Source organism: Cherax quadricarinatus, chromosome 76 (genome assembly GCF_038502225.1).
Source record: "Cherax quadricarinatus isolate ZL_2023a chromosome 76, ASM3850222v1, whole genome shotgun sequence".
NCBI lineage: Eukaryota > Metazoa > Arthropoda > Malacostraca > Decapoda > Parastacidae > Cherax > Cherax quadricarinatus.
In genome coordinates this window covers 14,815,187-14,837,306 of record NC_091367.1, presented here as the reverse complement: position 1 = coordinate 14,837,306, position 22,120 = coordinate 14,815,187, and the positions used below count along the sequence as shown (strand labels likewise).

Sequence of the window (22,120 nt, the reverse complement as noted above, 5' to 3'; positions counted from 1 at the left end):
TTATGCTGCGTGGGTATATCCTCGGGTTTTTATGCTGCGTGGGTATGTCCTCTTTTGGATTTTTATACTGTGTGGGTTTGTCCTCTGATGGGTTTTTATGCTGTCTGGGTTTGTCCTCTGATTTGCTTTTATGCTGTTGGGTTTTGTGCTCTAATGGGTTTTTATGCTGTGTAGGGTTGTCCTCTGATAGGTTTTTATGCTCAGGGTTTCAGTTTTTTATACGCTTCTGGGTTTTTTTGCATGATTTCATGCATCTTGGGTTAACATCAAAACATAAAATCATAAGAAAGGAGGGACACTGCAGCAGGCCTACTGGCCCATACTAGGCAGGTCCTTCACAATCCATCCCACTAACAGAATATTTGCTGATTGTGTATGTCCTTCGTGAATTCCATCACTTGGGGATGATCTGAACCACTATATAGGTCACAAGCAGGTGTGATCCGAGGAAAAGGAAGAGTAGGTCCTTTCATTAGCATCAAGGTACAGCATCTTGGAAAAAGGCCAACTAGGTTGTTGCCTTAAAATAAGGACTCTGTAATTTTAGGCTGATTTTTTTTTAAAAAATCAAATCTTTTGACATGAATTACTTTTGCATTTAGCGTCGGTGCTTATATTCATTTACTTGTACTCGCTTAACTGTTTTTATCTATTTGTACTCAGCATTTTCTACTCACCTAGTTGTACTCGGTTATTCTTGGCTTGTCCTCATCTAGTTGTACTCTGCTAGTCTCGGCTTGTACTCACCTAGTTGTACTCAGTTATTCTCGGCTTATACTCACCTAGTTGTATTCAGTTATTCTCGACTTTCACTTGTCCTGACGCAAATGGCTCCGACATTTTGACTTTACATAGTTCGAAATCAAGCATAAAAAACCACAAAAATAAATCCATGAAGAGTAGAAAGTCAAAAAATAAACCCGAGCATCATATAACCTCTCAAAAACAAACCAGATAATCATAAAACGTCTCAAAAACAAACCAGATAATCATAAAACGTCTAAAAAAACAAACCAGATAATCATAAAACGTCTCAAAAACAAACCAGATAATCATAAAGCGTCTCAAAAACAAACCAGATAATCATAAAACGTCTAAAAAACAAACCAGATAATCATAAAACGTCTCAAAAACAAACCAGATAATCATAAAACGTATCAAAAACAAACCAGACAATCATAAAACGTCTCAAAAACAAACCAGATAATCATAAAGCGTCTCAAAAACAAACCAGATAATCATAAAACATCTCTAAAACAAACCAGAGAATCAAGGAACGTCTCAAAAACAAACCAGAGAATCATAAAATGTCTCAAAAACAAACCCAAGCAGCATAACTCACAAAGCAAAACAAAAACAAAAGCAGTCCTAACAAAATATAAGCCCAAGCATCATACAAACGTAAGGTAAATGGACACAAACGCAACTAATATGCCATTTTATTGTGGCAACGTTTCGCTCTCCAGCAGCTTTGTCATAGATCCAAGAAGACTAGTAGGTCATGAAAAGATCTCCCTCCAAAAATGGCTAGATCTGACGTGTACAAAAGGACCCCAATGGAAATAAGTCACTTTGTCTGACTTTTTTGGGTTATCCCAGGTTCTTTACACATATGCTGCTATGTATGATAATCAATGTAAGTGTATTTGTGTATACCTGAATAAACTTACTTGAGATGCTAGAAGCTTGAATCCTGTGTAGTTCCGTGAAGTTCAATTAGGCTTGACAAAGCTCATGGAAAGAGAAACGTTGCCACAATAAAATGTCACATTAGTTGCATATGAATTTACCTAATATTTTGTTGGGAATTCTACCATCATGCAACCCTAGGAGGAGGAGGAGGCCACATAGTTACCATCAAGAACGTGAAGCATGACACTGGTGGTGTTGAGGTTAGAGGCAGCACAAGTGTACATCCCCGTGTCTGCCAGACGGGCGGAGGTAAGCAAGAGGTAACTGATGGTGGTGGGGCCCTTTTCCAAGATGATGGATACCCCGCCCCGGCTGCTGCTGTAGCTGAAGCTCTGTCAACATGAGGAACACAAGGAGATCAATGTCTGAATATAATCGTTGAATATTGGATTGGAAGAGCACTGCGGCCAGCATATTGGGAATGGGAGGTCAGTAGGTATGCTGCTACTCCTTCTCTAATCCAATCTTTCTCACTCGTGAAAAATGAGAGACTAGTGTAGTATTTTTACTGTGGAAACGTTTCGCCAGCCATTTGCGAGAAAAACAGGAAGATGAGGAGGAGTCTGAGGTAATCCGTCCCTCAGCCTGGAGTCGATGTGTCTAGTCCACCAATTTTGATAAATGACTGATGAAACCACTGCCTGGCGAAACGTTCCCACCATAAAAATACCGAAGTATTGCACTAGTGCCTCATTCTTCAACTTGTCAGTTTTCTAAAACACTTCTATCATACTTTTCCAACTTATTATTAAAATTCTCACTAAGATCAGTACATTAAAAAATCGAAAAATTGCATAGTAATACCAAAAAGAGGTGGAAAAAGACTCGTTTCTCCACGAGTGACTTCTTCATTCCTAATGTGTGTGTGTGTGTGTGTGTGTGTGTGTGTGTGTGTGTGTGTGTGTGTGTGTGTGTGTATGTGTGTGTATATATATATATATATATATATATATATAGAAAACGTTTCGGTCGTGGAACCTTGATCACTTCTAACATACAGAGGTTAAAAAGACAGTGTATATATAGGTAGAGAGTTGGACTGGAGAAGCCACTCGTAGCCAAACTTTTCCTCTAATATAGGAACCATTCCCTATATAAACATTTTTTTTGAAGCTGAAGCACAAGGTCCCAGAACCAAAACGTTTCCATCTTAAAATATTCTAAGTGTTTCCTCAAGTGTCTTCAAGCACAGCACTAGTGTGGTCACTGATGTCACGGAGATCAGTACGTGAATATAATTACTGAGAGCACGAAGTTCAATGCATAAAATTAATTTATTACGGATGGGTCATCAGCCTTCATAAAGCAAATCAAAGACAGGTAAACAAAACGAACCTTTATTAAAAAACGTAGCTTCGTTCAGTTCAAGCTTTCTAAAGTATCTTGATATAACTCTGAACGAAATGTTGTGTTTATTAAATGTTCGCTCAGTCTACGAGTCTCTGAAGAACATAATGCAGTAAGCACACCATACCACGGGCGGGGATAGAACCCGCGATCAGTGTCTCAAAACTCAAAACTTTCGTGAGTAGCAAGCACATATTAATGGAAATAAAGAGACATTGACTTTATCGAGTTATTCTAGGTTACGTTGTTCGTAATTTACCATATGACTTCACTGTAAATATTTCAGAAAATTGTATGGGTCTACGTAAAACCTTACCTGTGTAATGGAGAGATATAACTCACATGGAGACAAAATCAGGTGAGAAAATTTGTATATTTGGACCTCCGACTGAAGCAGGTCAGACAATTAATTTATCTGGTTATTGCATATAATCCATCAATTCCAAGTTTTAAATTATGATTGCATTTTGGCAAATATGCAGCTTTACAGCTTAAACTGATAAATAATTTTGCATAACATCAGATGATCTCAGAATACACAAACAACCAGAACATAGAATAAAACTTGTGATGACATTTTCGGTTAATAAGGCCTGAGCTTGCTACCATCTGCAGCTCATAAGGCTGCCATCCCCACGAGCCCCTTCGAGGCGGGGTAGATGGCAGACCAGAGGCCTAGCTTCTCCCTACGAGCCCCGTGAGGGCGGGGAATGTGGCTAGGCCTGGGGACACTTGGTCCCAAAGATGAGGAGGTACTTGTCCTTCCTCCCATGGGAGACTTAAGTCTCGAGACACTCCCCAGATAGGGAGCCAAGGCCGGGTCACCACTGCTTGGAAAAGACCTGGGTCGGGAGAATACCGGTGAATAAAAAAAAAAAAAAAAAAACTTCGGTTCGATTTGGACCATTGACTCTCCATTGGCTTAAGCCGGTAGGAGACTTGGACGTGCCTCGCATGGGCCAGTAGGCCTGCTGCAGTGTTCCTTCTTCCTTATGTTCTTATGTTCTATGTGCGGGTTATTTGTGTGTTGTTCCAGTCACGGTATTGTGCCTTTTCATTCTTTATGAATGATCATGGTCATGGACCGGGCCGCGGGGGCGTTGATCCCCGGAATAACCTCCAGGTAACTCCAGGTATGATCTCACAAGTCAGTATAAACAAATTTATTTTCAATTTTTTTTCCAAAATAGGTTATATCACCTCATAGGAACATTAAAAATAGATTGGCCAAATATTATTAATGGGTTTGGGTTTCAGAAAGACCTGCCTAGTATGGGCCAGCAAGCCTGTTCCTCTTGTCTTGTGTTCTAGCAGTACTGTTGTAGATTAATCCTTGCCAATGCTAGGTACGTCCTTCTCAAATGAAATTTTTCTCACTCGTGTGTTTATCTAACTATTCTAACATATTTTAAATGTTTTCCATGAAGACTTGGTCATTGCTTTCTCTTCTTAATTCTTTCCTTAAGAAAAACAGTTGAATATAAACTTGAAAATTCTATAATTGTTTAGGACATGCCCTGTATGGGCCAGTAGGCCTTCTGCAGTGTTCCTCCATTATTATGTTAAATTGTTTCACTGTGCGTTAATTTTTAGCAAAGTTAGGCTGCTTAGTCCTGGTGCAGAAATCAAATGTTAACATAACAAAAAGCTGTGCAATTATATTCTAATATTGAACTGAGAGGAAAATCTTTCTGTGATTGAAAAATAACGAAAGCATTAATATCAACGCAATTTTATGAATCTTCTGTGACTATTCTTCCTGGTGCAACTTTTTGCTATTAGAGTGTAATAGCCTATCGACTACACGATAGCCTATCGACTATCGTGTAGTCGATAGGCTTGAAACTTAACAGATCAATGAATTACACCTTCCCTACATGATAGATACATCGAGAGACAAATATTCCCTGAGTAAATATCGAGAATTGAGCATGTATATATTTTTTTATGATTAAAATACATTTGATGTCGGTGTAACAGACTTTACCCCATCTAGCGGCGTTCCTTGAGGCTGATGAAGGACTTGATTTAAGTAACTTTACTCCCTTTCTTTGGATCACTCCTGTTTACCCCCATTACTTCAGGCTCTCCTACGGCTTAATGTTTCACCATATATACAATAATATTTCATAATAATAATATTATTTTTATATTGTTATTATACGGAGAAACGTAATCTCTAGTATATTCTAGCAACTCTAGTCACAAACTGGTAATTCAGTCCTACGTGGTTGGCAGCCCTGGGATCTTGTAAATAATGCTACGCACCCTATGCATTTTTCATTAATATAAATTTTTCATTAATATAAATTCAGTAAAAATAATCAAATAACAGGGGTAACACGTAATGAATAAGTTTAACACAGTGGATAACTTACAGGTCACAGAACCTGCAATATCACGATTAAACCACAGGTCAGAAATAGCAGTAAGTCTCAAAAACCACAAGTTAGAAACAGAAATAAGTCACATAAACCATATGTTTGAAACTGCAATAAGTCACATAAACCACACGTTAGAAACGCAATAAGTCTCACAAACCAACGGTCAGAAATAGCAATAATTCACACAAACCACACATCTAAAGCATCAATGACACGTATAAATCACACGTCTAAAACAGCAATATCACACATTGTACGTTAGAAGCAGCAATAACACGATTAAACCAAATAAACCTTAGGCGACAGGAATGATAACTCGAACCACAAGAGAACGTCATTGCAAAAGCCATTACATCTCCCAACAGATCAGCAGCTGAATAGATGTGCATCGCTCAATATCTCAGCAGCAGCATCTCGGAGACAAGCATCTGACGTCTCTTTGCTTTATGGTAATTCCTTCGAGTTATGTTGTCTCTCCTTCGCGATGTTCATGCCGTAGAGTAAGACGGGAAGACAGAGAGAACATAGGGTAATAATACTGGAATAAAAGAAAATGAGCGAGAGAGAGAGAGAGAGAGAGAGAGAGAGAGAAGAAGGAAAGAGAGAGAGAGAGGGGGGGAACGAGAAATAAATGAGGAAAACGAGATAAGAATAGGAAGGGAAAGAAAAAGCCTCCACTAAGACAAGGGAATAAGACGCAGTGTCTTATCACAGTCCTAAGGGAGTCCCAACATCCAAGGCAGAATGGAGTCTTGATTCTCGTGAGGGATCTGCAGATCAGAATGGAGTTCAGATTCTTATGAAGAATCCACAGGCCAGATCTTAGCAGTAACTTTCTTCCAAGATCTATTCTCTTGAATTTAATCCTACCTCTCCTTAGAGGTCCAAATGCCAAAAAGGAGTCCTTTTCTTTTAAATGATCCAAAACGACAAGAACGACTATAATCCAAAGGCCAGACAGAAATCCTAATCCTCTTGAAGGATCCATGTATTTGACTGAAATCGTTTTTCACTTGAAAGATTTATAGATAAGAATGGAGTCATAATTTTCAAGAATTGTAATCAGGTCGAAAAAGGAGTCCTATTTTACGTGAAAATGGATTCCTAATTATCCTCAAGAATCTAACAGGAATTGAAGGGTTCGCAGTTCTTCGACAATGCATTGGATCTTGGCTAAAGCAGATAGTCTTGGGTGAAGCAAATGGTCTTAGGAAGAGCAAATTGTCTTAAGTAAAGCGAATGGTCTTGAAAAAAGTAAATGTTGTTGGTGAAGCAAGTGATGGTAACTGAGGCATGAATATGACAGCAACAATCCAGCAGCGAGAAACTTGCAGAATCTGTAAACAGAACCAAGGTCAAGCTAGTGACAGTTGGGACACAGACGGAGCAGAACAGACTGTCTCCACTTCTAAAGATTCTACAGTGAGATTTGGAGGGACTGAAGACCCGGTGAGGCTGGTCTTAGTTTCCTCCTTCAATAAGACCGATTTCAATCGATTTCGAGGACTCTCGTACCCCTATCCCCCCCGAACTCAGCCTGAAGCCAGGCTTCACTGTTGCCCGCCTGATCAACCAGGTTGTTGGTGCCAGTAGCCTTGAGGTTCCACATAGCCGTCACAACTACCTTCATCCGGAAGTGTAGGGAGACGCTGTTTAAGATTCTTCTTAACAGCTTATGTATTAGTTCAGACAATATTTTTTTACATGTTTTGGTAATATGTTAGGCTACATAATTTTCTTTAATTATAGCCATGGCCTCCCTGCTCTTTACTAGGTTTGTTTCACTCATTTTTCTGTATCACTTTAGTAAATTATCATGGCTATGTGCAGGCTAGGGACCAGATTCCCAATTATTTTTTCATGTGTAAATATTATCAAATATTTTTCTCTTCTCCATTCCAGAGAGAACAAGCCTAGAGCTTTGAGACGTTACCAATAATTCTGAAGTGTTATTGATTTTTGAAGGCAGTGTACGGTCTTTGTATATTTTACATCTTTACTGGCTTAATTGTTTTGAAAAACGCTGTGAATAAATGCTATAATCAAGACGTTAGAGTATAAGTGACTTATAAAAGTGTCAGTGACATTGCTTCTCTGGTTACCAGACTTTCGATTTAGATTTAGAAAGGACATAGGCAAGTATTGGTTTGGAAATAGGGTAGTTGATGAGTGGAACAGTCTACCTAGTTGGGTTATTGAGGCTAGGACTTTGGGTAGTTTCAAATTTAGGTTGGATAAGTACATGAGTGGGAGGGGTTGGATTTGAGTGGGACTTGCACATCAGAGCTTATTTCTTGGGTAGCATTGAAAATTGGGTGGGTCAAATGTTTGTTAGTGGGATGAATTGTAAAGGACCTGCCTAGTATGGGCCAACAGGCCTGCTGCAGTGTTCCTCCTTTCTTATGTTCTATGTTCTTATTTTCCCGAACTTTACTGCACTTGCCCTGTTGTATTATCCAAATGTTGGTGTGAGATTTTCAAGATTTTCCGAGCAGCTGTGTATCTTTGTACAGTGAATTTCCCTGCTGTTGTTGACAGTGGTTTGTATATGAAAGTAATTATGTCTTTATTCTCCACTAATTTTTTTCCCAGGCACTACCTCGATACAATATTTGCTGATTTTGACAGATCAATGTATATATGTGAATTTTTTTTGCATATTAACCTACTCCTTCTTGCATCTTACGTGCACTATCACATCTATACACATTATGGAAAAATCGCAATAATTGAATAATGACAAATATATAAAAATACCTCAGAAAAAAAACATGTTTTTTCCCGTTTTCGTTGTGGTATTTATATATATATATTATTTGGGATACACATTGCATTGCCTGATAAGTCATTAGTGTTTATTTTCAAACATACCATTTGGTGTTTTGAGCGGTGTTTTATTTATCGTTTTATTTTTATGCCTAGTGTATATGGTTCAACTTAAGTGTACGAGACAAAAAACAAGGAACGCCAAAGCTAGAGAAGCTAAAAAGCATAGAAATTAGAAAGGGAATAAAGCTTAAAAGAGAATAGCATCTAAAGCAAAGCAGAAACAAGGCTTCATCACAGTAACAACAAAAGAAAACAACTGACAATAAAAGGACAAGTAATAACACTAAAACCAGAGAAAACACTTGCAGGAAATGACAGGGACAGATGCAGTTAGTTCATCAGAAGTCAGACACAAACTGCAGAATGAAATTTATGCTGAGACGACGTTTCTCTCTATGAAGTACCTTACCAAATTCGTCTACACAGAGCGTCACCTTATCCCCATAAAACCTTATTCTACAACTTGTTTCTTTTACTTCATACATGTCAACATGCAGTTTCATACAACTCAACAATATTAACACATAAGGGAAGATAAACCACGCAGAACTGTCAGACATTTAAATAACTTATGAGGAAGTCAAGGAACTCCTGGATCTTGACACATGAGAGGCCTTAGAACCCAGTGGAGTGTTGCTAGGAATATTAAAAGAATGTACATGAATGGAATATAATACAGACAAGATGAAGAATTAGACACATGTGCAAATCTGAGTATGTTTATTTGTAGACGTCTCGTCATCCAGTGGCTTTATCAATACAAAGATATATGAAGAAAGAACTATATACAAAAAATGGGGTAATCAGTCCCTCAGACTTGGACATGGAGCAGGACACTGTAGTTTTGAAAAATCTGAATCACGAACAGGAAGATTGGCGCTTATATACTGGTATCAGATGAAGGACGTGCAGCAAACTAAGGCATTATTGCTGGTAGACAGGGTTTCCCAATGGGAATAGGAAATACCCAAGGGACGGGCCAGTAGTAAGGAAGAAGGTTGAGATGTTCTCTGTACCAAGATTCTATGATGTGTATCTATGATGCTGCCCTTAGGTATGATCTACTTCCACGGGAAATCCCGTCTACCAGTGACAATGCCTTCGTCTGCTGTACGTCCTGCACCCGACGACAGTATATGAGCGCCAATCTTCCTGCCTGTGCTTAATATTCTTCAAGACTGCTGTGCTCTTCTTCATCTACACGGCTGAGAGACTGATTACCCCATATTTTTGCAGATAATTCTACTTCACATTATATCCTTGTATTGATAGTCACTGGATGGCAAAACGTCTACAAATAGATGCCTAGATGTTGCACATCAACATTAAGACAAGATGCAACACTTAGCAAGCCGTCCATAATAATGATGAAAGTTAAGACACTTGTGCAACATCTGGTTATCTTTATTGCAGACGTTTCGCCATCCAGTGGCTTTATTAATACAGATTCTTTGGACATAATAAGAAAAGAGAAGAACTATATACAAAAGATGAGGTAATCAGTCCCTCAGCCTTGGAGGTGGTGTTTATAGCACCGTGGTCGTAGAGATTCTGAAGTAGAGGCAAGGAGACTGGCGCTTATATAGGCGTCAGTGAATAGGGACGTGTAGCAGACGAGGGCATAGTCACTGGTAACCAGATGTTGCACAAGTGTCTTAACTTTCATCTTGTCGGTATTGTATATCTGTCTCGCACAACTTGTCAGGCACTGCAACATCAGTGGAATCTTGGTTCAGAGGACATCTACGAGACCTTCTTCACGGCTACTACAACTAACACATCATTTTGGGAAGGACCTACTTCCACTGGGGAATCCTGCCTATCAGTGACTATGCCCTCATCTGCTACAAGTCCCTGCTCACTGACGCCTATATAAGCGCCAGTCTCCTTGCCTCTGCTTCAGAATCTCTACGACTACGGTGCTATAAACACCTCCAAGGCTGAGGGACTGATTACCTCATCTTTTGTATATAGTTCTTCTCTTTTCTTATTATGTCCAAAGAATCTGTATTGATAAAGCCACTGGATGGCAAAATGTCTATAATAAAGATAACCAGATGTTGCACAAGTGTTTTAACTTTCATCTTGTCGGTATTGTATACCTGTCTCGCACATCCATAATAATCTTTAACAAATTGTCAGTAACTGGAAGATCACGAATGTGATACACGTTTTCAAGAAATGTGGCAGCCACGAAATTATGACTTACAAATCATTGCCATAACGAGTGTAATATGTAAATTGGTGGAAAGTATTGTAAGGAAATTGTTTTGCTGAGCATATAAAGACAATATTTATGCACAAGGGTGCGTAGCGGAGGAGCTTGTGAAATATTTGTTTTAGTAAGTTGAATAAACCAGACTAACAGAGACAGGAGGCGAACACCATATAGTGTCAGTACTGAACAAACACAGTTGTGAACTGGAGCAATAGATCAGCAAAGTCGGTTGATAACAGTAGAATCAGGAGTTATAACTCAACATGTACAAACACAACGAGTGTAACTTGGTGAGTACACACACACACACACACACACACACACACACACACACAGTCCTCTGTACTCACGAACAGTGTAAGCGGAGTACTATAGTGGAGCTTTGTTAAGCTTCTTAAATTGATGCGAAGTCTTAGCGAGAACATTGTGTGGTGAAGAGGGAGAGAGAGAGAGAGACAGACAGACACAGACAGACAGAGAGTGAGTGATTGGATGAAGAAAGGGAGAAACAAAAGTGAGAGGGAGGAACATGAGAAAGTAGAGGCATAAGAAGAACAAAAGGAGGGAGAAAAGACAATAGAAAGACAACAGAAGAAAATGCCAAATTACTGTTCAGGTTACGGGAGTCTATGGAAGGTTGTTGATATCATGGTAGGTTATGGAAGGTTGTTGATATCATGGTAGGTTATGGAAGGTTGTTGATATGGCAGGTTATAGAAGGTTGTTGATATCATGGTAGGTTATGGAAGGTTTTCCTCATGGCAGATAAGTTAAACTCACCAACTCAGGATGCTGAAATCATAAATGTCCCTCACAAATCGAACTCCTCGCCGCTCTTCGAAGTTTTGCTTCTGCCGCCACAGTTAGAAGCTACATGCCTACCTAAGGGCATCAGGAAGATCCATCTTAGGTCAGCAGGACAGTCGATCTCAGAAGATCAGAAAGATCCACCTTAGATCATCAGAACAGTCGGTCTTAGTGCATCAGGAAGATCCATCGTAGATCACCAGAACAGTCTATTTTCGAGCACCAGTAAGAGTACTCGGCGACTAAACTTGTCATCAGGGAAGAACAACTAACCAGTACACGATGTCTAGAAATATTTTCAATACAACCACCAACACTGTTGCCCAGAACACTTGCAAATTTATTATTCTGGAAGTCAGAGCCAAATTAATTCTTCACAGAAGGATACGTCGATCACTTAAACGTTGAAATTTCGGGGGGACTGCAGAAGGCCTATTTACACATGCCAGCCGCATCTCTTTCTCCGACCTCGCAACTATAAAGGTTTCTCCTGGTTGCAACTCACTTCAGCCACTATACAGACCTCGCCCATGGCTATCTCTGTTGGACTGAAGAAGCCATTCATGACTTAAAATTTTCTTAGTTCCCTTTTAGTTGGGGCTCTGTAAAAGCTAGGTTTCTGCCAAGAGCTCCTATCTCTGGAACAGGGATGGTAAAAGGAGCATCCCTTTACATAAAGAAACATGGTTTCACAGTACCTGACTATACTCCCTCGAGGGAGGCTTCCAGCCTTCCAGGATTCCAGCCTTCTGTATAAATGTTTATATTTAATACTAACTCTTTCTTGTTACTGCAGTATATTTGTATGTTGTGTATATATCATTACATTGGTAATACTTAAAGCTAGGGAAACAGTGAGTGAAATAAAAAAAATTGTCTTTAATATATTGAGAGATAAAAGTGAATATGGGAAGGGCAAGGTAATATGACTATCATAATAATATAGGTAATGAGAGATTAAATATCAGATTGAAGGGTAGAAATATAAAGGATTTATTGAGGCAAGTTGGAGTGGACTTGTTGGCAGATAGTTGAGTGAGAGATAAGGTCAACCATAGAACTAAGGAAAAAATGTGGGTAGCGCATTGAGGCATCTGTGGAGATAGTATTTTATCCATGAGGGCAAAATGGTAATGTACCAAAGTGGTGCAAACACTTTCATATGGGAGTAAAGCATGGGTTCAGGAAGGTGCAGTGAGAATACAGGAGACAGAGTAGATGTTGTGCATGAAGGCAATGCGTAGTGTGAATATTATGCAGAAAATTCGGAGTATTAAGATTAAAACCAACTCTCGACATGATAACGATGAAGATAAAAAATATACTTCATGGAATGGAATCAACTTCTACACTACAGAAAAATATCATCAAGACATGCTGCTTCCTGAACTTTATTCTCACCTCATCGAAAAGAAAGTCAAGTTTACCATCGATTCTTCCTGCTCAGCTAGAACTCTTCGTACAATTGAACTTTCTACTATTCTAAAGGCCATTGTAGACCAACTAGAAGATTCCAGCCAAAAACACTTGCTGACACGTATAAATTTGCTCCCTTTACAACGTTTTAAACGTCTTGAAAACGGAACTGAATCGTAAAACAACGCTATGACTCCAGGTAAACACCAAACCTCTATGAACTGACCAATCAACGATGAGCTCCTTCCTTGTCGCCTGCAGCCGCCTATCATCATTCAAGTTACAGTAATCATCCATCCAGCAAGATGCAGCCAGCACCTGCTGAGTTCCTGTTGCCTTCTACATCGTCTTCGTTAGTGTTTCTGAAATACATCTCCATCTACGCCTCCAGTACTTCGGTACCACATGTCCCAAAGTGGTTGGGCCACTTACCTTGATTCTTCCTCTTCCCCTTCTTCCCATCCTTTTCCAGTTATTTCCATCCTTCCTTATCCTTCTTCCTTCCCATCTTACGACAGCTCTCCTCGTCTTCGATTCGATTCGATTCGATTAAAAGCAGGTGTAGAGTAAAAACTATTATTCAGAGGGCTAAGGAGGAGTTTGTGAGGTTTGGGCATTTTAAGAGGGTGGAGAAAGATTGGAGTACGAACCCAGGCTGAGTGAATGATATTTAGAAGTCATCACGGGAAAGTTTGAAGAGAGGAAGTTAAAGATGGTTTTGAATGCTAGGGGATTGGATATTCAACAAGCTTGTGTAAGAGTGTTAGGAATGGAGGCGAATGGTTTTATGGTTTAACGTGCTGTGGCCTGGAAGCAAAGCAACATTTGTGAAAGGCTTCTGGAAAAATGGATGTGAAAATTAAGGTGCCTGCACTCTGAAGAAGGGGTGGGAATATTGCGATTTGGAAGATCATCTAAACTGTAATATTAATGCGAGCCTGGCATTAACGTGACTGAGAAAGAGACGGTAAAAGTGCTCTTCTTTGTCGAGTTACCCTCCCTTGGTGGGAGAAGACCGGATTGCTATTGCATACATTTTTTGTAAACGAACCGGCCGTATCCCACTGAGGCAGGGTGACCCAAAAAGAAAAAGTTTTTCTTTTTAACTTTAGTAATGTATACAGAAGAGGAGGTTACTAACGCCTTGCTCCCGGCATTTTATTGGCCACTTACGACACGCATGGTTTATGGAGGAAGAATTCTATTAATGTGTGTATGTGGTGCCTATGCTAACCTTCCTATGGTGTAGAAATATACCTAGTTTGATGCCCCTTACAAGCATCAAAGTATATCTTTGAAAGATGTAAATATTAAAAAAAATATTTCTTCCGTTAGAAATGAGCTCATCTCTGGCTGACTTATTCTTAAATGTGATACTATCAATAATATACCGTTTCACAAATATAAATGTATATTATACATATACAAATAACCCGCGCGTATGAGACAAAGTAACGACGTTTCGGTCCGACTCGGACCATTAATTAGTTAATGGTCCAAGTCAGACCGAAATGTCGTCATAGGAGATTAAAACTTATGTGCGGGTTATTTGCATATTATTATATAATACAATACTGTTTTTTAGGGTGATGTGTATTGTGCTGTCCTCGTAATTAAGAGCAAGACACCAACTGAGTGATGGTGAACGTGTTTCTTTTTTTAGGTCGCTCTACTTTGGCTGCTGTAGTTACCTGATGATGATTTCGGGGAGGAAGGGGGGGGGAGATTTCGGTCACTGCCCCTCCACTTTCATCCCTATCTCCCCTCTTCTCCTCTTACTCCCCACTCCCCACCTCCCTCCCTCCCTCCCCCTCCTTTCCTCCCTCCCCTCTTCTTCTCTCTCCCCACTCCCCCTCCCTCCCTATCCCAACTCCCCTTCCCGCCTCCTTCCCACTCCTCCTTCCCACTTCTCCTTCCCACTTCTTCTCACTTCTCCTTCCCTCCCCTCCCCGGTGGTCGTGTTTTAGGCCAGGCTCGGCATATCAATCAAGTTTATTCTCTATAAGGATTACAATGCGGGGTTTACAGATTTTGGATATTGTGTGGTTTACATGTTTTAAAATACTAATTACAGAGGGGGCCACTAGGACACCTAGCATGGCTAGGCATTTCGGTCAGACTTAGATTAATTCTAAACTTTAAATTATTGCAGATTATGGTATTAAGGCTAAGTGACTACATTATAGTTTGTGAGTTTAGCAATGTGAATGCTTTTGTTTTGGCACAATACATAGTGTCTATATTGGAGTATCATAGGCAAACTTATGACTAGTTAGGATTCATTATTTTAAGATTAAAATTCGTATTTCTGTGTTTATAGTCAATGGGTGAGTGAGTGTAAGTGTAAACCACCAGGTGTTTTACATGTAGTTAGTTGACGGGGTGTATCAGGAAGATAAGATGTTTTCTAACTGTAGTTTTGAAAGTGATGAATGTGTCTGCAGTTCTAGAGTTTTCAGGTAGGGTGTTCCAGATTTTAGGCCCTTTGACACACATTGAATTTTTGTAAAGGTTTAGTCGGACACGGGGAATGTCATAGAGATGTTTGTGTCTGGCGTTATGCCTGTGGGTTCTGTCACAACTATCAAGAAAGCGTTTTAGGTCAAGGTTAATATTGGAATTTAAGGTCCTGTAGATGTAGATTGCACAGTAGTAAGTGTGGATGTTCTGAACAGGAAGTAAGTTTAGATCTATGAAGAGTGGGGGGGGGGTTGCTAGGGATGGGATTTAGTGATTATTCTTACTGCGGCTTTTTGTTGGGTTGTTATTGGCTTTAGATGTGTTGCTGCAGTTGATCCCCAAGCACAAATAACATAGGTGAGGTATGGATAAATGAGTGAATGGTATAGTGTGAGAAGGGCAGTTTGCGGCACGTAATATCGTATCTTGGAGAGGATCCCCACCGTTTTGGATACTTCTTTTGTTATGTGTTGGATATGGGTGCTGAAATTTAGGTTGTTGTAGAGGTATAGACCTAGGAATTTGCCCTCATTATGTCTGGCAATTAGAGTGTTGTCGATCTTAATGTTAAGTTGCGCAACACCTGCTCTGCTACCAAACATAATGTAGTAGGTTTTGTCAGTGTTAAGTGTAAGTTTATTGGCTGTCATCCAAGTCAGAATTTTGAGCAGCTCCTCGTTGACAATGGTGTTGAGGGTGGCAAGATTAGGGTGGGAGATGACGTAAATCGTGCCGTCAGCAAAGAGAATGGGTTTCAGGTGTTGGGATACGTTTGGAAGATCATTAATGTAAATGAGGAAGAGCAGGGGACCAAGGACACTTCCCTGCGGAACTCCAGTATCAAGTGGCCGTGTTGATGAGGCTGTGTCTTTAATGGTGACATACTGATACCTATTAATAAGGTAGGATTTGAAATATGCAATCGCATGACCTCTTATACCGTAATGATCAAGTTTGTGGAGTAGGATGCCGTGGTCTACTGTGTCAAACGCTTTTCTTAGGTCAAAAATTTCTAGCGGATGTACACCCCTCGGGTCTCACCTTATTTTCGTGGTACCAGAGGACGTAGGCTGGAGGCTCAGGCAGGTCGTACAGGATGCAGGTTAAGTTGATCATACTGCCCTTCTGTACGTACAGGTCTGGTGAGCCCAGGATCTCACCTCTGGGCTCTGGTGGAGATTAAAAGGAGTTTTGAGTTTAATTAGGATTTTAGCGCTAAACGCGCAATGGTCATATAGCGTCTGGGGAAATGGTAGGCATTTTGGTTTGATCCAGGAGAAGGGAAGTCTTTGTTTCGGTCTGTTTCCGTCTTTATCTCTTTCTGTGTCTCATAACAGAGAGAAGTAGGCAGATGTAGCTGTTTGCTTGTCTGTCTTTGTACGTAGGATTCTGTCTGTCTGCTTGTGTTTGTACAACTGTCTCTGCCTACCTGTTTGTTTATACTAGCCTGTCTCTTTCTGTCTGTTTGCCCTTCACTCAGCATATCACTCTGGCTTTCTCCCTCTATTTATCTTTATTTCTCTATATTTCTATCTCTCTCTCTCTCTCTCTCTCTCTCTCTCTCTCTCTCTCTCTCTCTCTCTCTCTCTCTCTCTCTCTCTCTCTCTCTCTCTCTCTGTCTCTCTCTCTCTCTCTCTCTCTGTCTCTCTCTCTCTCTCTCTCTTTCTCTCTCTCTCTAGCACTCACCTAGAACCCTGAGATATATAGTGAAGGCCTTGATTGGTTTGGTGCTTATCTGACACTCATACGTGCCCTGATCCCTGGGTTGGGTAGACTTAATCCTCAAGGTCCACTGGTTCGTGCCTTCCTGGTGTAGGGACTCGTAGCGCAGGTCCGTCGTGTAGGTGTACCGACCCACCGTCAGGATGCGCAGGTCTCGACCCCGAATCCACGACACCTGGGGAGAGACAGATACTCTGTAGTGTATTGTTCGTCAGGAAAATGTCTCACTCGGGTGTTTGACAGGTGTCCTGTGTAAATGTGTCTACTCACTTTGTGTAAATTGTGTAAAACAGCACTGGAAGTATTTTTTTCATTTGCAGAAATTATTTAATGGATTGGATGCCACGATGTAATTATTTTAAGAATACCGTTGGCTATTGCCAAGGTAAGGTTACCAAAATAAAACATTCACCATCCTTTCATTCAGTAGCTCTCTTGCCAAAAGTGAGAAGACACATTCAAGAGACACTTCAAATTGCCACATTCCACCCGTCCTTCACAGTGATGACACTTTTCTTCCGACCTCCACGACTCGAGTCTAGTTACCGGTTTCCCTGAAATACTTCATAAATATTACCTTGCTCACACTCCAACAGCACGTGAAACCGTAAAAACCACTCGTCTCCACTTTGATCCACCATGCTCACAAAATTCTGCTAGATGCTCAAGTACTTAGCATTCAAAATCTAATTTACCACCTACCTCAAATCCTTCCTCTGACGACCCTTACCCCTTCCTTCCTTCCACCCCAGATTTATTCACCCTCGTGGTCATCATATTCTGCTACAACCAAACCACTCCAACACTCTCTCCTCATCCCTCAGAATTATACCCTTAGTAACCTAACACAATCTTCTAATTTGTACACTCCAAATTGCCTCGCATGGGCCAGTAGGCCTGCTGCAGTGTTCCTTCTTTCCTATGTTCTTTCTTATGATGTGAAACAATTAGGTCTGATTTAAGGAAGGAAAGAATAAATCAGATTTCTTGGATCAGGAGCCCTTCAACATCAAAGTACCTCCCTTGTGGGGCCAGTGTACTCACTTGAAAAAAATATTGAACAGACTGTCAACTGCTAATTATTATTATTATTATTATTTTAATTATTTTAATTATTTTAATTTTTAATTATTTTAATGTTATAATATTTTAATATTTATTATTATTATTATTATTATTATTATTATTATTATTATTATTATTATTATTATTATTCAAGAACGACCCTTGTGAATCTCTATTGAGACTCGTTAAAATTAGCTCATGAGTTTGACTTCCAAGAATATCCAATATTATTAATCATAATAATTATCCTTTTATTGAGGTCTGATCAGGTAGTAATTCTAGGGTAGGGACTTACCTCCCATTTTCTAGAGGGAAGTCACATTATCCATCTTCCACATATAAGATACGGTAGCCGCTTACCTGGAGTATACCTGGAGAAGGTTTTGGGGGTCAACGCCCCCGCGGCTCGGTCTGAGACCAAGCTTGTGGGGATTTATTGAATAGACAAGTTAGCAACTTGTTAAGACCCGTGGAAGATGTTTACAGGGATCTTGGGTCCTCTACTTCAGTTGGTCCGGAGATAAATGGTATGATCCTTTATTGGCAACGTTTCACCCACACAGTGGGCTTTATCAAGTCACAGATATAGCCAACTGTGTGGGTGAAACGTTGTCAAAGTACAGTGGACCCCCAGTTAACGATATTTTTTCACTCCATAAGTATGTTCAGGTGCCAGTACTGACCGAATTTGTTCCCATAAGAAATATTGTGAAGTAGATTAGTCCATTTCAGACCCCCAAACATACACATACAAACGCACTTACATAAATACACTTACATAATTGGTCACATTCGGAGGTAATCGTTATGCGGGGGTCCACTGTATTATATTATTTTGCATCTGTTTATTTTTCTGCAATTGATCTACTCGATTAATGACATTTTCTCTGTCTACTGTCATGTTAAGTGATTTGTAGTTCTGACGTCCTCTAAAATTAACAGTTCCTGTGATGTTATTTGTGTTTTCCTGTGTGAAGATTAGCAGAAATAATTGATCAAAATTCAGCAAATTTCATCATCGTTAAGCTGGACAAAGTTTTAAGTAGACGTAACTTTTTTCCTAGTCTTCGTTCTATACACCTGTACGAAAGTTTTCGATTTTTTTTTGGACTTCCTGGCAACTTTCATTTCATAGTTTCGTTTAACTTTTCTTATCTCTCTTTTTAATATGAACATTTTGGCCCGGAAGGTGAGCCGTAATGCGCCAATAAATCTCTCTTCTCTCCCCAAAACAATGTGTTTTTCTTCTGTTCTTTTGTTATGGTTCAATTTCACTTTCTGTAATTTCTGTGTCTGGATGTATGCTGTGTGTGGCAGTTTGCATAATATTTTCAGAAACATCCAAATGGCAGATCTCTACGTTAGTATTTGAAAAAAAACAACTTCAAGGACGTAAGAACATAGGAAAGGATGAACACTGCAATAGGCCTATTGGCCCATATTTGGCAGGTACTTAACATATCCAACTCACTAAGAGAACGGTGGAAATAAATGGTATAAAATACCGACACAATGGAAATATAAACACATATGCAGTATAATGTGATCCTTTATTGACAACGTTTCGCCCACACAGTGGGCTTTTTTCAAGTTCGTGAAATAGCCACCTGATAGATTCATTGTCTATTCCTTCAGCCTTCACATTTTTTCTCTTGCACACAGAGCCATTCTACCCTCCTTATTGTATCGGTTTTTATTTTAAACACATCGGCCGTTTTCCACTGAGGTTGGAGAAAACTGCAACATATATCCACCCCACTTTCAGACTGCAGGCACTCCACTTACCACCTCCAGGACTCAAGTCCGGCTAACCGGTTTCCGTAAATCCCTTCATAAATGTTACCTCGCTCACACTCCAATGATAAAGCAAGATAGTGAGCAAATGTGACCAATTCTTGGTCCTTCAGATTACATAACCACATCATAAATACCGAAATTTCCAGTTTAAGAAAATTTAAAATGTTTAAGTGCTTCAGTTGCATTTACCAGACTTCATGAACATGTAAGGAAGGCAGGAAGTCATCGGGAGGCATTATCGTGATAGATCTTTCAAAAGTCAGGACCTTACTCGACTAGTCAGACAAGTTTCTAAGTTTTGGCTGAACTTTGGGAAAAATTGCGAAATCGTTGGTAATAGATGTGATTTTTGTCTTTTGACAAGGAAAATATTCTGAACTCTCTCTCTCTCTCTCTCTCTCTCTGTATTTGATGTCGATTATGTATCTTACGTCTCTCTCTCTCTCTCTCTCTCTCTCTCTCTCTCTCTCTCTCTCTCTCTCTCTCTCTCTCTTTCTCTTTACACAGGGTTTGACAAGGTTAGGTTAAGGATTCCTAACTTTATTGACTAGGTAAAAGGGGTTACCTACATCAGCTCATTTGAAAGCCTTTTCTCTCTCTCTCGCTCTCTCTCTCTCTCTCTCTCTCTCTCTCTCTGTCTCTCTCTGTCTCTCTCTGTCTCTCTCTGTCTCTCTGTCTCTCTGTCTCTCTCTGTCTCTGTCTCTCTCTGTCTCTCTCTCTCTCTGTCTCTCTCTGTCTCTCTCTCTCTGTCTCTGTCTCTGTCTCTCTCTCTCTGTCTCTCTCTGTCTCTCTCTGTGTCTCTGTCTCTCTCTCTCTCTCTCTCTCTCTCTCTCTCTCTCTCTCTCTCTCTCTCTCTCTGTCTCTCTCTGTCTCTCTCTGTCTCTCTCTGTCTCTCTCTCTCTCTCTCTGTCTCTCTCTCTCTCTCTCTCTCTCTGTCTCTCTCTGTCTACACATGGTTTGACAAGGTTAAGGATCCCTAGCTTTATTGACAAGCTATTTACAGGTTAAGGATTCCTAACTTTATTGACAAGCTAAGAGCTGTTACCTACATCAGCTCATTTGAAAGCATTTTTATTGTTATGAGACATACAAGTAGGGAACAGGATGAAGTTGGAGCCATCTGTGGGCCAGCATTTTCATTTGATCAACTGACGTTATCTCGTTGACATCATTATGCTGAACGAATGTGTTCCATACTCGAGTCATCCTGGGTATGTATGATCTCAAATGGAGTGATGTTCTGGAGAAGGGTACAGCCAGAGTGAAGTTGCTGCTTTCTGCCCGTCTTGTGGCATAAAAGCTTGTTTCGCGCTGTCCTCGAAGTGGATCCAAGTGTGGTATTTTGACAATATTGGCCTTGTACATAACAGTAAGGCCACCCACATCCCTCCTATGTTGAAGGCTCTGCTGAAATGACAGATCCATCCAGGATGGGTCCAGGCGAGAGATGAGACGTCTTGCTCTGTTCTCTACTCTGTCAAGCAGTCGCAGATGAGAGGGGGGACAGGCAAACCAAGAAAGTGGAGCATACTCAAGGTGTGAGCGTACTTGTGCCTCGTACAGTATCTTGCAACCCCTACTGTCAAGCAGATGCGAGATACGGCGAAGTGCTGTAAGCTTCCTGGCTGCCTTGTTTGCAAGATTTACAACATGGTTCTTCATGGTTAGTTTGGAGTCAAATTTCACCCCAAGGATATCAACTTCTTCTCCAGGTGCCAACATCCTCCCATTCATCCTTACTACTGCACCAGCATTACCATCATGGTGCCTAGAGACGATCATCATTTGCGTTTTCTCAGGTGCAAATGTTACTTGCCATCTATTTCCCCAAGCTGATATAGCTCTCAGCTGGTGATTGATGTAACTTAGAGCAGCTGGCATTTCTTCTCTTGGATAAGTGAATGTCAGTGTACAGTCGTCTGCATATGCATGTGATTCTGGGATGAGATGAAGAAGGTCGTTGAAGTAGACATTCCATAACAGTGGACCCAGCACACTTCCTTGTGGAACGCTTGCCCCAATAGGATGTCTTGCTGATTCCGTTCCATTGAGGACTACACTTAGAGATCTACCATGAAGGTAATCACTGAGGAGACATAGCGTAGAGCCTGCAATTCCCAGTGCTTGAAGTTTTGCTAAGAGGCCCTGGTGCCACACCCTGGTCGAAAGCGCCAGCAATGTCCAGTGCTACCACACAGCTGACTTTGGATTCATCCAGTGACTGGTGCCACTTAGTGGAGAGGTTTAACAACAGATCAGCAGCAGAGTAACCTTTCCTGAAGCCATATTGACGATCACAAAGTAGTGAGTGGTAGTCAAAAAAATCTGTCATTTGTCTTGAGATTATTGTCTCAAGGATCTTACCAGTGATTGACAGGAGTGA

At 40.4% G+C, this 22,120-nt stretch overlaps 1 protein-coding gene across 3 annotated transcripts in view; it reads right to left on the bottom strand.

Moving 5' to 3' along the window:
• LOC128703636 (zwei Ig domain protein zig-8) overlaps window positions 1-22,120 on the bottom strand; it is a 154,622-nt gene that overhangs the window by 15,345 nt on the left and 117,157 nt on the right. For 2 of the 3 annotated variants that reach the window (XM_053798379.2, XM_053798378.2), the window contains exons 3-5: window positions 16,840-17,050; window positions 16,195-16,322; window positions 1,856-2,024 (exon numbers count right to left, since the gene is read on the bottom strand). In XM_053798379.2, coding sequence (XP_053654354.1) covers window positions 1,856-2,024; window positions 16,195-16,322; window positions 16,840-17,050 — 508 coding nt within the window. The remainder of the gene's footprint in view (window positions 1-1,855; window positions 2,025-16,194; window positions 16,323-16,839; window positions 17,051-22,120) is intronic. The other variant, XM_053798380.2, reaches the window with a different exon arrangement.